The sequence below is a fragment of the Babylonia areolata genome, chromosome 20 (assembly GCF_041734735.1).
Source record: "Babylonia areolata isolate BAREFJ2019XMU chromosome 20, ASM4173473v1, whole genome shotgun sequence".
In the NCBI taxonomy this organism is placed as follows: domain Eukaryota; kingdom Metazoa; phylum Mollusca; class Gastropoda; order Neogastropoda; family Buccinidae; genus Babylonia; species Babylonia areolata.
The window spans coordinates 53,398,517-53,415,296 of NC_134895.1; the positions used below are offsets into that span (position 1 = coordinate 53,398,517).

Sequence of the window (16,780 nt, forward strand, 5' to 3'; positions counted from 1 at the left end):
GAAGGACATATTTATTTTATTTTATTTTATTTTTTTTTTTATGTAAGCTTATCTATTATTTATTCACCTTTTTTTTCTTTCTCAAGGCCTGACAAGCGCGTTGGGTTACGCTGCTGGTCAGGCATCTGCTTGGCAGATGTGGTGTAGCGTATATGGATTTGTCCGAACGCAGTGACGCCTCCTTGAGCTACTGAAACTGAAACTGAAACAGAAGGACATCAGTGCACTGGAGCGTGCACAGAGAAGCGCAGCCCGCTTCATCGAATGGGACTATATATCGATCTAGCACCCCTGGCAGCGTAGAAAAGCTATCGCAGAGATTTGAACCGAATACCTCCCAACTCTCCAGGACCGCTGTAGCAGGAAACAATTGCCGGGCATATCTTTTTCTTTGAGGTGGTTGAGGTTTAACTGCGATGCCTTGTAAAAACTATTTAACATCACAAAGATACAGGCAGACCAATAAGACCTGACAATCTCGATCACAGAGTCATCCAACATTGACACAGTTGTTCGCCACTGCCGGCACTGACAACACATGCAGTGGGTGCTTCTCCATCCAGCCCTGTAAGACGGGGCAGTTAAAACTCCTTTTTTCCAAGCCAGGAACTGTGTCAGCGGAACTGGAACACCTTCAGCGACGCCACAGTCCAGCAGGCTCCGCCACATTTAAGTTTCAAAACTAAAGTTTCCAGGGAGCTGGCCATGCACTGATCTTCTACCGATATGCCACTGATCAGAACCCCACCCCCGAACTGGCACCATGTCGCAACTTACGCCAGTCAACTGGACTGATTCTGCCGCGACGCGTTTACCTATTTATCAAGATCAAAACTGGGTGTCAGTTTGCCCTTAAGGCGGCCGGCTTTTTCCGTGGAAAGATCGATCAGTGAACAGCAGCACAGACTGCCGGCCGCGGGGCACTGATCTCGAACAGCAGAAACCATAATGTGGGTTCCTTGCAATACAACCGACAGTGGATCAAAACTGAGTGTTAAGGTTTAGTTGCCCTGAAGATTGCTTTTTGCGTAGACCTGACGAGAGATCGAACAACAGCAGAAACTGCCATCTCAAACAGCAGAAACCATGTGGTTCCTTGCAATACAACCGACGGCCTGTGGCTTTTGATCAACAGCGGGGCACATGTCCCATTAACGTTCTTACTGTTCTAAATGTTTATCTATTCATTTAATTAGTTATTATTATGCCGGATTATCATTACTTATCTATGTATTTATTCATGTAAAATTCATATTGAAAAGGTGCAACGTCACGTAAAGCAGCTCGCTGGGTCTCACACAGCTTCCGCCAAACCTCCAGTGTGGACGTCATGCTCCTTGACTTGGAATGGCCAACGCTGCAAGCCAGACGGAGGCGTGCGAGACTCACCATGTTTTACAAGGTGCACAACAGCCTCGCACATGTTAATGATTCCAAACACCTTCCCCTCTGTCAGCCGCCTCAGCCACACAACTAGAAAGGCCCACCCCCTGCAATACGACATTCCATTCAACAGGACAAACCTCTGACCAGCTCCAAACAACACCCATCCCCCCCCACTACCCCCCCAAGCCCCCTCAGAACTAACTTAAACAGCCAACTCGGGATTCTCGCCCGAGCTCCCTGAGTTCGATTCCTGTTTCGCAGGGCGCACCTGGTGGCAGTGAAGGGTGCCGGGAGATTTTATCTTTTCGATATCCCTGGGCAATATATTATGTGCAGCCAACGATACACCGTTACACACACACACACACACACACACACACACACACACACACACACACACACACACACTAATTTAATGCCTTTATCTCCGTCTGCGCGGCACAATAAAATGCCCATCAGAAAATGCACATGTCAACTTCTGTAGGAGCTTACTGGAGGTACACAAAAGGTCAATTAAGTTACCAGTCCTGGCAGAGTTTGGCAGATACCCCATTTCTCTGGCCGCAGTGTCACGGTCAGGTTATATCATCCGGCGAAAGAAGATTGTTCACTACTGATTTGAAGCAAGCATATGATGATATGAATTATCGATGAATTCATTAGAAAAAGTTCCTTGGCTTGATTTTATCAAAAAGATACTGGTTTCAATTGGATTCTCCCACGTGTGGGAGAACCAAGGCACACTAAACAGTAAGCGACTAAAAAAAATTCTGTCATGAATAAACTACGGATAACTATGTTCAATTTTGGAACAAAGAACGGGAACATTTCAAGGCTCTTTTATTGTAAAATTGCAAAAATTACAAACACTTATACATTACAACTTTACCTGATCAGCTGCAAAAATACTAAAAATAGAGAAGCATATGTTCATCAAGTTGCGAATAAGTGTACATGAATTTGAAACTGAGCGAGGACGTCACTACAACTTAACTAGGAAAGACCGGCTATGTAATGCACGTGGAGTTTTTGAGGATGAACTGCATTTTCTGGACAATTGTAGTGCGTACTCTGACTTGAGATCTCGCCTACTTGTGACAGTTAACTCCCAGTCTTCGAATCATTGGCCGGAGGGCATTGGCAACACAATATTTAAAACTGACGCCGAGTCCTCTGTTGCCACAGAGTTATTTCCAGCCAGAACTGGCAACACACACACACACACACACACACACACACACACACACACATTTATATATGAGTACTTTAAAGTTCGCAATTCATAACTATGTCTTGTGGAATATCCTGCATGTGCTCACAACTTATTGCTTTTACTTTTTGTTTGTTTTGTTTAGTTTTTCGTGTCCATAATTCCTCTGATGGGTTTTACGAATGGGTTGAGTTCACGCACATATTCGAACGAAAGTGCGTGGTGGTGCAGGCATGCATTTGTGTATCTGTGTGTGTTTGCATGTGTGCATCTTTTTTTTTTAAATTTGTTTTCTATCAAACAGGTTTGGACTACACGTGTTCGTGTACGTGCATGTGCCTTTGTTTACAATCATCAGTGACGTTTGAACGTCCAGCTGTACCAGAAAATACACTTGTCCATTGGTCGAAGTTCAAATTGTCATGACGACATGTAATACGGCATCTCCCATTGGCCCATCCATATCACGTGCATCTAGTCTTCGTTTCCTCTCATTCAAACATGGCTGCCCTCAACCACATAACATAGTTTCTGTGAACAACTTTGTGCTCAGTCTGTGGTGCTTTAGTTTTCTTATATCATCTGTTCTAACCTCAAGGGCAGCAGCTGTGAGGGCGTGAGGACTGATTTTGTTGGCAGCGTGTCCGAAGCCACTGTGACTGGGGACAGAAAGACCTCATCGCAGGGCGGTCTGACTAGCAGCCGATCTCTTCCTCTTTTTATTTTCCGCTCCTGAAAGACTTCAAAATTATGGCAGATGAGCACGAAATTATTGGAAGCGCATCTGAGTTTATCAAAGGTAACATACGACTGCATGTTCCTGCTCCTTTTGTTCATAATCCATGTATTTACAACTTGACCTAGTTTCGCTATGTTTTGTCTTTCGGGTCGTTAGGTTACAGACAGCCTAGGCAATGAGAGCAGTACCGCAGCGTTGCAAAGTAGACGCTCAAGGCAACTTGCACAGTACGGCGTAAGAGTCCACAATGTGGCATCTAAGATTATTTTCATGGCATTTTGGACTTTTTTTTTGAGACTGTATCACTGTTTTATCTACCCCATCTTGTTTTAATGATGATTCATCATGCATTTTTCGTGTTCTAACTTTAACGAAGTGTGATAGCGGGTTACTGACCTCTCATAATTGATTTTTTTTAAAAATCATTTTATCTTTTTTAAGGGGGGGGGGGGGGAGGTTGGGGGTATGAAGATGTACATTAGTTGTGTTTGGTACATTGTCACAAGTAAGTATTAACTATTATATTGGTATATTGTCACAAGTGAAAGTAGTATATTTCACAAACTCTTACTTAAACATATAACTTATGTCTTTATACAAGTTATTCAAATTTAAAAGACTGTATAGTGTATTGCCTACTTCAAACAGTTAAAACTGGAAATCCCCTTTCAGCTTATTCAAATGCTCGCCAATAAGTAACAAAGTGAAATGAAAACAAATGCATGAGTAATTGGCACACCCTCCCCTGATTACCACATTGATTTATAGAAATAACAATAGATAACAACAACAACAACAACAAAAACAAAAAAAACAACAACAAAAGAAAACCACCACACAGTAAAGTGGTGCTTTTTCAGGTTTTTTGATTGACTCCTTTATCATGATGACTCAAACACTAAAATACTTCCTGCAAGTGTATTCACCAAGCAAAATGTGATGGGAATAGAAACAGAGTTCAGGGGAAACAAAATGTTGGTATAAACTTAATAAAGACAAATTGAAAATTTTGAATTCACCAATCATATTCCAATGAATTTATAGAACATTAGAAGAATAAGGGGTGAGATACATAATGAAACATTCAACATCCTTCAGAGCCACTGTGATGCAAACATTGTAAATAATTTGTTCTCATTAAATGCTTTCACAGTTCCATTTCTGGGGACATTGAGTGATTGACTTCTCCACCCAACACTCAGCAACTCCGTCATTAGCTTCCTCCATTATTTAGAAGTCTCTCTCACTCAATACCCACCACCTCTTTATGTCCACCCCCACATCCTTTGTGTGTGTATGTGTGTGTGTGTGTGTTCGTCTCTGTGTATGCGTTCTGATATGAATGCCTACTTTACCTTGTAGTCAATAAACAGTCTAATAAGAAGAGAACATCTTCAATTTCAAAAAAGCTATTTGTGAAAACTGATTTGGGTGCTATAATTTCATCACAAATTTATGTACGAACACTTCAACAGAATTAAAATTGTATGGAACATTGATTCCCTCATTTCAGATTTATTCACCAAAATTTTCACAAAGTAATAATTTGAAGAGAACATTCCCTCATTTAACAACAGAACTATCCACTGCAGGAACACATAGAACCTTTTCAGAAATTTGTCGGATGATTTTTGGGATAAAGTGTTTCGGACTTATGTCTTTAAGAATTTCTTGTGAGCTAGCTAGACATTTGTGGCACACACTATTCTTAGTATTATGAGTTGGTATGTCGTTCACTGTTAAAATTCAGTACTTCAAACAACATATGAAAGGCTGTCAAAGCCTATATTTGTATGATTAAGGTATATATGTATAACTTCTTATAAACATAAAGCTGTTCAAATAATGGTATGGGTTTAGGATCTGACAGAGGAATATATGAGGAGGTAGTGATTTAATAGGTAAGTACTAGGCATGTCAGTTACCGAAACTGTGGAATATACTGTTATAAAGTTGTACTGTTGAGGTAATTTTAGGTCAGGCAAGGGTGACTGAAGCCAGTGAAGGGTTCATTTGTATTGGGCATTTGCCCAATACAGCCAACTATGTCTGACTTCAGACTGGCCTCAGTCAGTGTGAACAAGGGGTGCTTCTGTTTTATGTTATTTCTTAATCTTATGGTATATTTTTAACTTAACAGTATTTGAAACTAGATAGTAGATTTAAAAAAAAAAAAGTAACAGACATATGATATAATCATATAACTTAAGATCATTTAAATTCTAATTTCTAATGAGGCACATGTAATACATGATATGCATCTTGCCTTTTCAAGAAGGCATGAAAAACAAATGTTTTATGATACATATAATTTTATAGGTCTTTGATTCACTGAAGATTTGAACAGTTTCCTTGTGTTTGAAAATTTAAGAATGAAAGACCCCCACCTGGCCCCATGGGATTAAAAACAGCTGCTGTCTTTGTTTTTGGTGAAATTAAACGAAAGCTTTGTTCAGACATTTTTCTCCACAGATAGAAGATAAGAGACAGTGCAGAAATGGACAGTTTGTTATATAATATACTATACATTTAGTGTTGTCATGTATTGTCTATCTTGCATCGCCTTGTACAGCCTGTCCCAGACCACATGCTGTTGCTTTGAAAAGAAGTAAGGTCAAACTCTTGGGGTTCAAACCTAAGCACACATGTCCTTGCAGTTGTATTGATTGGATTTTTTTAAAAGTAAAATACTAAGGATTATAATATGAAACGCTGAAATATTGCAACTGTCCTTTTATCTTAGAAGAAATTTGTGAACAACCCTGTAGATAATTTACATTCCTGTTGTGAGCAATAAAATCCAACCCAAGTTTCCACCTGTGAATCAAAACACACATACACACACACACACTCTCTCTCATTCACACACACACACACACACACACACACACACACACACACACACACAATCACACAATCACACACACAACCCACTGACTCACACATGTATACATTCATGCACATACACATATCCCACTGACACTACTGAAACATAAAAATGTCATATTAAGTAGTACGACACAAGAGCATGTACAATACTACTGTACTTTTGTCTATATGTGATCTGGTGGTTCTCACATTTCAGAAGCTGTTATTAGTGTTATATGAATTTTATGATACCAGCTTCGTTCACTTGTTAGAAATAATGTTCTTAAATTAATTATGAATTCAAATAATTTTGTAATATTAATCTGTGCAGATCGCCTGTATTTTGCCACTCTTCGAACACGCCCGAAGTCCACCGCACACACTCATTATTTCTGCACTGATGATGAGCTGGTGTATGAGAAGTAAGTGGGGAGTCAGCCTTGTCCAGAGTCTTGTACATGTTATCATGTATATTTTATGAACCTTTTTGTTTCTATATATACTGTGTGTATGCTTGTTCATGTCTCTGTCTCTGACTCTGAGTGAGTGTGTCTATAGGTAGATTTGTCAGCCTTATCTAAAGTCTGCCTCATATGTATAAAAATGTCTTTGTTTATGTAAAGCACTGTGTGTGTGTGTGTGCGAGAGAGAGAGAGAGAGAGAGAACTTTTGTGTTGACATTTATTGGTCTACTTTACTGTTGATTTGTTAACCCTCACTCACTCTTCCCCACTGCTGCTGTTTTTATAGGAGCAGATCTGGTTCTCTGTCTGTCTACCATCCAGAGTTTTGCAAACCCATTTTCTTAATCGGCAAAGTTTGAATTTGTTCTTTCAACAGTGCGCAGCATTAATAACATATTAATGATTTATCATTTTAATGGCATTTGTATAGCACATTCCTTTAATTCAGACAGTGTGATTCCCTTACTGAACAAACTGGCACAAACTGCAGAGCAGTGACTTCATAGCAGTCTGATAAAAGCAACCATAAAGCTAGTGACGAGTTAGTCAGCAGCAGTCAGAGCACTTGATGGTTTAAAATCCAGTGGTTTTGATTGGTTGGCTATGGCCTTGTTGCTCCTTGCCTCTGGCAAAAAAAACAGCAGATATTGCCATAGAATGCTTAATTTGATATTATTTCTGTGAGCAGTATTAATTGCTGGTTGAAACTATAGTGAAACTTAGGTGAACGTGCCTTCTTCAGCTGATTTTGCACAAACTTAAGATATATAGTATATATATATCTCTGCAGAGCCATTGTGTTAAGCAGAGCCACTGATTTTTCTTTTTTTGGGAGGGGTGGGGGTGGGTGGGCAGGGGAAGGAGGTTGGGGTATGCTTTTTCTTATGACACTCAGTGTGTGTGTGTATGTGAAATACAAAATCCTGAGCAAAACTAAAGATATGTTTACAAGGGTAGCAGTATGATGGGAAATGTACTTTACTAGGGGATGGGCTTGGGAGTCTCTTTGTGTGCGTGAGTGTGTCTGTTCACATGTGAATAGAATTAGAAAGATGCACACAGTGTACAGAGCAACTCATCATCACCATGAAATGGACAAGTATGATCAGTATCAGTATCAGTAGCTCAAGGAGGCGTCACTGCGTTCGGACAAATCCATATGCTCTACACCACATCCGCCAAGCAGATGCCTGACCAGCAGCGTAACCCAACGCGCTTAGTCAGGCCTTGAGAAAAATTAAAAAATAATGATACATAGATAAATAAATAAATAAACAAATAAATACAATAAAGTAAAATGATAAAATAAAATAAAATAACAGAACAAAACAAACAAGAAATAAATGAATGAATGAATAAATAAATAAAATAGAAAGAAATAAGTAAATAGATAAATAAATAATTGATAAATACATAAAAGAGAACTACCACTGATAATGATAATATTAATAACTTAAATAAGGCTCAAAAACTTGATGAAGTCAACTGTAAGCGTACAAAAAAAAGAAAAAAGTATGAACTTAATCAGTGTCAGTGTATTCCTGTAATTCCTTTTCTGTTTGAACATATTTAAAGTGCACCCTTCTTTCGTTGATTTGTCTGCACTGCCAGTAATTGTATTTATTTTTTTTAATGATATTGGACTGAGTTGTGTGTTTATTTTTAGATCATGTGATTATTATTTTGACTATAAGACTATTGGACAGTCAAGAATTCTTTAAAGGAGCTCAGTTTACTGTCACTCTGTTGGCAATGGTGTCAAATTAGATAGGTCCCCACCCCCAACTTTCTTGGGCTATCTGTGGTAGCCAAGTCATCTGAGGTGGGTATGTTCACCTGAATGAAACTGGCAAACTGTGCTAATTAGTAAAGTAAATAGTCCCTGACTTCTGGAACCCCCACCAATGGAGGGGGTCCTCTGATGCCACATTAATCACCAGTGGAAATATTTGCAGTCCTTTCTCCAGTTTGGGAACCCTCCTTTGGCTTTGCCTGCAGCCTGGCCCCAATCCCTGTTTTTAACAGCCCATTGTCTGGCCTTTAACTGAGCTATTCAGTCAGCCCTGACAAGTCTGACAGCATTGGACTTTTGAAGTCTGAGTGTGCTGCCTGGTTGGGTGTTTCTGTTTGAGAATAAAATTGTATAATGTCCCCCCTCACTTCCCTTCCCCAGGCACACAATAGTTGCCACATCCACCTCTCCACTTGACAATGTCAGAAGTGTCCAGGGGCCATGCCCCTTTTCCCAATACCCCAGCTGGCTTTGTGGGCTGTGGGGAAGCTTCATTGATGGCTTTGTGTGGCTGGAGTGGTGGTGGGGTGTTTGGGAACCTTGGGAAAAATTTACACCTGAAACTAAGTGTGAATACAGGTGATTCAGCCCTTGTGTCTCTTGAGTTTGAGATCAAGGAGTGGAGTGGCTGGAATTGACCAGTCAGCTGTGCAGTTTGATAGTCTGTGTGTGTTGTGTAGATGTGTGTGTGTATATATATATATATATATATATATATATATATAACACTTTAAAGAAATAGTATGGTTGGAAATGACTTATTTATTGCATCTGACAAGAGATAGATAGGAAGAGAAAGTGAGTGAGTGAATGTGTGTGAGTGTGTGTGTATGTGTGTGTGCGTGTGTGTGCATGCATGTCAGTGTGTGTGTGTGTGTGTTGTAGTGGCTGCAGTCATGTACTTGTGTGTATTTGGTAGGTGTTTGTGCTGGTGTGCATTTCTTACATGCATTTGTGTGAGTGTTTGTATGTGTGTGTGTGTGTGTGAGTGTGCGCATACATGTGTGCGTAAGGAAGTGGTTGAAGTTGGTCTGTAAAGTGCATGTGTAGATGTATGTGAAGGTGTATGAATGCATGTAAACAATTTGTACTGGTATGTAGTTTATGATGTATGTATTAATTATACATGTATGACAAGGAGAGACAGACAGAGATAAAGCACTCTCAGAAGAGTGTGTGTGCGTATTTGTGCGTGGGAAGAAATGCAGCCTGTCAAATCATGTGCTATTTTGAACTAGCAGAATCATTTTCACTGTTCTTTCTCATGACTTTGGTATTCATGCGCTTTTGCACGTATACTTAGCCTTGAGGAAGTTCAGCATTATAAACCACCTCTTTGTGTGACATGACCATCCTGCTGTATTTTCCTCCCTTTTTCTTATTCCTCGTGTCATCCTTCCTTCCCTTGGTTTCTGTGCAGTTTTAGTGTGTGTGTGTGTGTGTGTGTGTGTGTGTGTGATCTTTTTAACTTTTGTCTCATTTTTTTGTTTCATTAATAAAAATGGGTTCCACATTCTACGTACATGCATAAACCACAGGCAAAGAGAAGTAACTTCTACAGTGTCTTACACATGTCAATTTTGACTCTTGAGGCAAAAATCAGTCGAGTACAGAATGTTTTCTGCATTTTTCTACATTAGTCCAGAAAACCTGCTGAGGCTGTAAACAAGGGTTAAATAGGGTAGCCCTTTCAGTGCCAAGCCTATCTTAGGCTCAGTGACCACTATTTGCCAAGAAATGTTTTGATCACGGTAATAATTAAAAAATAATAATAAAATCTAGCATGCAAGCTACTAAAAGAAAGTATAAAAATTTGTAATCTTTACTTTTCTGAAAGGAAAATTAACACACAATCCGATTTCACAGGAATTTAATGATTTTGCGATTGGAAAATTTGTACGATGACGTGGACAGAAATTTCCGTTTCACTTTGGGCCCCACTGGGGCTTTTTTTTGCACACCAGAATGGGACTGAAATTTCCATCCTTGGAAATTCAAAGGGTTAAAAAAAAGAATGTTCTTATTCAGTGAATCACAGGCTGTGTGCTCTTGCTTTTTGAGATTTTCATAAATATTAAAATTCTGTTTTGGATGCCCATACACATTTTTCTGTGTACACATGTGTATGTTGTAAATATGATTGTAAGGATAATATTTTTAAGCAAACTAGCAATAGCATTTCTGTCATCTGATCCTTGAATGGGAATTAAGTAATAGTAATGCAAAGTAATATGATCATACACCCTATGAAAATGTTTGTAAAATCACAGCATTTACGAATATAATTGTATGCCTGCTTTTGTCTGTTTTAATTTATGTATGCCATATATGTTGTTTTCACATCTTAACTTCTTATAGATAATAAATGCATGTATTTTGTCTCATTACAGCTTTTATGCAGACTTTGGACCCTTGAACCTGGGAAACTTGTACCGGTACTGCTGCAAAGTGAACAAAAAGTTAAAGGTGAGAGAACTTCACCATGTGCATTCCATTTCTTTTACCTCTCTCTCTTGCGCGCGATGCAGCCCAGGAGTGAATTTGTGCCCATGAGATTAAGAGGAGAATCACCGAGTGAATATAAAATTGCCCTTCAGTCCAGTTGGGATCAAAGGATTACAGTATGTATCAAATTTGAATAGGTGCAGCCTAATTTACACACCTTTGCTGATACCTATCAGTTTTGAAGAGATTCCTCATAATTCACACATCTTCTTGATTACCACCTGTATGAGTTTTGAATAGGGACTGCATAGTAAATAATTAGTTTACACACTTTTACTATTTAAAAAAAAAAAAAAAATCATTATTATTTTTTTAAAAGTGTTTGGCTGTCTTACTGATTGATGTCCTTGTTTGTGTGTGAGTAGTATATGATGCCTGACTTTTTTTTTTTCCTTCTCTTCCTTTCCAATTCCCCCCCCCCCCCAACCCCCCGCCCGGCCCCCTGAGTGCATGAGTGTGTGTGTGTATAAAATCTTGTTAGTGGTCTATGGATGTATCTTACCCCTCCCCCCCCCCCCCCCCGCACCCCCCACCCCCTTTTTTTTTTCTTGATCTAGTACTTAGATTTTTTCTTACACTTAATATTTGCATTTTGTGCATGGTTTTAAAAAAAAAAAAGTTTTTAATATGCCCAGGGTTGGGTGGAAAAAAGCATATGTATTTGCTTACCTCATTACCCTGTTAAAATAGAATTTCATCTCGTTTCGTTTCAATATGAGATTTGAATAGGTTTCGCATGACGTACACACCTTGACTGAACACTTTTGATTTCAAACTTAGGAATAATATAGACTGTTAAACATCCACAAGGGTGCGCACACACACACACACACACAAACACACACACACACACACACACGCACGCACGCATGTGCATGCATGCATGCATGCCAGTTTGTGCATACACACTAACACACTTGTGGTTTATTGTTATTTTCAGTCATTTTCGCTGGCGAAAAAACGACTTGTACATTACACCAGCTTTGATGCTCGGAAGAGAGCCAATGCAGCTTTCCTTATAGCATCGTACTCCGTGAGTATTGATCACTGATTGACTGTAATGTAATGATTTAAAGGTCTGAAGTTGAAGACGGGCCATTGTAAAAGATCTGAAGGAAAGGACAATTGTGGCTTGTGATTCTGATTGCTGTGTGTCCAGTCTGTCCCATTGTGGTGTTCATTGTTTTGTCAGTTACAGTGTGGACCGAAGGTGTACAGTCATGTTGCACGTCTTCACCTGATTATTCATGATAAGTAAACATTGAAAAGTATGCATTTTGTTTGTTGTCCTTAAGGTTCTAGCTGCTATTCACATTTGTTACAGTGTCACTGTCATGCCTTTGGGGTTGCTGAGGGTTGATTTTACATTGTAAATGATAACCCTATTCCCTGGGTGTCATATGCTGGTTTTTTCTGTTACAAACATTTGGAGATGGTGTGCATTGAACAGCTTCTTTTCAAAACTTCTCTCTAATGTTTCTACCTTCTTAAATCTGACCTCTTGTTTGATAATGGTTCACAGTAATCCCCATACCCATACAGTTGGCTTCAAGTGCCTACCATGAAACAAAACATTCAGAAGTGTATGATGGCATGCAGCAGCACATGAAGACATGCAAAGAAGTATATTATATGTATTTACCAAGTTTGTGCCTGTTAACCCCTTCACCTGTACCTGTCTGTGCAGTCTACACTGCTTTTCTTTGTGATGTGAAGATGAGTTGAGTGACCTTAGTGGTTGAAGGGTTTTTGTTGGATGTTTGGGAATGGGTCTGTTTGTTTGGGCCTTGAATTTTGGGGTCTGCTCAACAGCCACTCTAACAGATGTGTATGTAGGGTTTGCTTGTTGTCAGATCATCTACTTAAAAAAGACACCAGAGGAAGCGTACAAGCCATTGGTGGCAGGATCCAACCCTCCGTTCCTGCCTTTCAGGTGTGTGTATGTGTGTGTGTGTGCGTGTGCGTGCATGTGTGTGTGTGTGTGTGTGTGTGCGCACGCGTAACAGTTCATAAATGGACACCATTTAAACTGAGTTTTTATACAAAGCATCTATTTAGTTTTTAAAACCTGTATAAAGCATGAATAGATCGCTTCTTTCTTAAAAAAATAAAAAAGATAAATAAAATAATTAATGTGTTGATGGACATATCATTTCTATAAAGCACAGTACTAAGCATTGGGAGTGGTTATGATACTTTGAGACTGTTGAGTGTCATGAATTCATTCATCAAAAGTGAGAGTGTCTAAAAGATGTGAGGTGTTTATCACAGTAATCATCCTAATTCTCATCACTGCATCATCAGTGCACATTGAAAACATTTTGTGTTGTGATGAGATTGGGATGTTTTGTTTGACCAGAACTGTAACAACTTTGCTGATTTCATAAACATGGCAGAAAAACCAGAGCTAGCTGGAAATTATTAGATGAATTTTCAGGTCTTTACAAAAGATATGTTTTGCTTTGTTAAATAGTTTTAAGAATTCAGACATAATGATATGCATATGTCTTATCTCATTTTTCCTTCCACAGTCATTTTATCAGTTGCAGAATATGAATATCATCTCAAATATAAACACCCAAAGCTTCCTGATTTATGACTTGACCATCTCGGCATTCACTAGATAATGTTCTCTGTGATCGATCCTGGTAAAATCAATTGAATGCTGAAATTACTAGAAAACATACTTTAGTAACACCAACAGAACACTATTATTAAAAAAAAAAAAAAAAAAATGTTGTTGCTGCCTTCTTATTTTTATATGAACTTGAAAAGAAGGTTAGACATTGCAGCCGAAATCTCATGATGCAGAGCTTGCATTTGCTAGGCAAGTGAGCAGAGTGTATTTTAGCTGTGTATGTGTGTGTGTGTGTGTGTATAGTGAGCAGAGTGTATTTTAGCTCTGTGTGTGTGTGTGTGTATATATATATATAAATACAGTGAGCAGTGTATTTTAGCTCTGTGTGTGTGTGTGTGTGTATATATATATATATATATCACTCTGTGTGTGTGTGTGTGTGTCACTGTGTGTGTGTATAATATTGAACACCAGCTTGTGCCTCAGTCAGTTTGTGCATAGGCCACATTCCTGAGAAGATAAACAAAATAAGAGCAAGCTGTTACTTTCATTTCATTGATCACAGACTGGTAGTGTGTGTGTGTGTGTGTGTGTGTGCCATTGAAGGGGGCTGTATCAAATAATGCACGAGAACATAATGGGACAGAGAGAGAGGGAATAAAGCTGAGCGTGTGAAATTAAATTGCTGTTTTGATAGCTTTCGGACAGCTTGTACAGTAATATTGTGTGTATGTGAGTGTGTGTGTGTGTGTGCATGTGTGCATGTATGTGTTAGTGTTCTGTATAAGAAAAGTAGGAGGAAATATATGCTGTGGAATGAATATGCAGAAGAATCAATATAACATAGCAAGTGACATTGGCCAGTGAGATTTTTGACTCACTTGTGTAAACAAAGTGAGTATGTTTTAACCCGGTGTTCGGTTGTCTGTGTGTGTGTGTGTCTGTGTGTCCGTGGTAAACCTTAACATTGACATTTTCTCTGCAAATACTTTGTCAGTTGACACCAAATTTGGCATAGAAATAGGAAAAATTCAGTTCTTTCCAGTCATCTTGTTTAAAACAATATTGCACCTCTGGGACGGGCACAACAAAATGAAAAAGAAGCCTAATTATATGCAAAATGCATTTACTGTTATATTTATATTTTTTGTATTCTGTAAACTTGGCACTTTGACCTCTTATTCTGACACAACAAGAAGAGGAGTCATTATTATCATTTTTTGTTCAAACAGGAACTTCTTTTGCTAAGCGTGGAATTTTTATTTATTTTGCAAACGTTTTGGTGCAGTTAGTAAAAAAGGGAAATTACTCTGTAATTAATGCTAGGGGACTTAATTTATCACAAGTGAGTCTTGAAGGCCTTGCCTCTCTTGTTTTCATTGTTGTTTTATTATTAAAAAAAAAAATTTTTTAATACATTTTAGATTTTACAAAAAATGTGCTGTTTGGTTTGTTGCAGAGATGCCTCGTTTGGACCCTGCTCCTACAACCTCACTCTTCTAGACTGTCTCCATGGGCTTGACAAGGTGCCCTGGCATTTTCTGTTTGTTTGTTTTTTTTACTTTTATTCTTCCACACAGCATGTCTGTGAAATAAACTTGTTCCAGTTGTCTGTAGTGCAACAAAATTATGTCACTATGACACAAAAAAAGCAGATTGAATTTGATAGAGTGTTGGGCTTCACTTTCCAGATTAGCCAGAAACTTGTGACCTGCAATTAATCCAGCAATAACTGGCATTTCAGTATTTGATATTTGTTCACCTTTTTTATGTACAGTGGCACAAAACATAGTTCTTTAGCTCTTACTTGTCATACCCATGATAATTGGTATTAGGTGCTCCATGGTTTTGACACTCTGTGGAAAGTCTGGAGGCAACTGGACCAAGAGTTTATTTCAATACAAATGTGGCAGAGGCACACAGAATGCAAGAAGTCTCCCAACAAAAAAAGAAGAAAAAAAAAAGAAAAAGAAAAACAACCCAGAAAGAACCTTAAAATATTCAGGCCACATAAAACATACATACTAGTAAGTTTTGATTTTTTTTGTAAGTTTCATTTTTAAATGCAGACATGATATCTGTCTATCTGTCTATCTATTTCTCCAATTATCTCTCTCTCTCTCTCTCTCTCTCTCTCTCTCTCTCTCTCTCTCTATATATATATATATATATATATTTATTTATTTATTTATTACTAATAAGTTTTTGATTTTTGGTCATATATGAGAGAGCGAATGTGTGAATGAGAGAAAGAGAGAGAGAGAGAAACTCAGAGTGAGTGTGTGTGTGTGTGCATGCGCGCGCGTGCGCGCGTACATGTGTGTGTGGATCATGTAACTGTTGAAATAGTTGGCTGCAGTTTTGCATTTTGTGTCAGCTTTACCATTAAAAACAAAATTGTGTACCAGGTCTTGGAAGTGATATTTATAGTCTTTGAAGAAATGTGTCTGACAGAAAATATCTCTTGATCATGTTTGTGTTATATCTTTCAGGCATATGCAAATAACTTCTTTGACTTTGAGACCTTTGATGTGGATGAGTATGAGCATTATGAGGTGAGTTGAAGTGTGTATTTATGTTAATGTGCAAATATTAGGTGCTTCTGTTTTTAAGACTTGGTGTAGCTTGTTTGGGAGTTTGAATTATATTAATTTGTGAAGTCTTGTATGTAGTGTGTGTGTGTGTTTATGTGTGGTGCGTGTGTATGTGGTGCGTGTGCGTGTGTGTGTGTGTGTATGCGTGTGTGTGTGTGTGTGTGTGTGTGTGTGTGCATGTTCATAAATATTTCCTGCCAGTAAAACAGCATGTTTGTTTGATTCTTAGTATATCTTGTTGAAAAAAAAATTATATCAGTTTATGACCTTGCCTTATCTTTTTTTTTTTTTTTAAATGTTTAATGGATATATCAAACTCTTGAGTAAAACAGGCTTTTAAAAATGTATGTGTGCTTTATTACCAGAGATTAGAAATTCATGGAAATCGGAAAATTCTTGTCCTCTGCAAATTGTGCTTACCATGAGAAACTTTAAAAAAAAAATTTTTTTTTTTTTTTTTTTATGGAATAGGTCCTCTTTTTCTCTCAGTCTGTTGATCTGCATGTATACCCACCTATCTACCGACATTTCTGTTTCCTTCTGTCATTCCTCTTCTTTTCTTTTGTCTTCTTTCCGCTCTTCTTTCCTTTATTCTGTCGAATTTTGTCTGCAGTTCCAGTTCCGGTGCTGGTGGTTTATGTATA

At 38.4% G+C, this 16,780-nt stretch overlaps 1 protein-coding gene across 9 annotated transcripts in view; it reads left to right on the plus strand.

Annotated features, from left to right (window-relative positions):
• The first annotated feature begins 3,092 nt into the window (after positions 1 to 3,092).
• Positions 3,093 to 16,780, plus strand: part of LOC143294725 (dual specificity protein phosphatase CDC14AB-like) — a 53,615-nt gene continuing 39,927 nt past the window's right edge. For all 9 annotated transcript variants that reach the window (XM_076606168.1, XM_076606162.1, XM_076606166.1 and 6 more), the window contains exons 1-7: positions 3,093 to 3,395; positions 6,535 to 6,625; positions 10,850 to 10,925; positions 11,905 to 11,997; positions 12,818 to 12,897; positions 15,002 to 15,068; positions 16,035 to 16,097. In XM_076606168.1, coding sequence (XP_076462283.1) covers positions 3,347 to 3,395; positions 6,535 to 6,625; positions 10,850 to 10,925; positions 11,905 to 11,997; positions 12,818 to 12,897; positions 15,002 to 15,068; positions 16,035 to 16,097 — 519 coding nt within the window. In that variant the 5' untranslated portion in view covers positions 3,093 to 3,346. The remainder of the gene's footprint in view (positions 3,396 to 6,534; positions 6,626 to 10,849; positions 10,926 to 11,904; positions 11,998 to 12,817; positions 12,898 to 15,001; positions 15,069 to 16,034; positions 16,098 to 16,780) is intronic.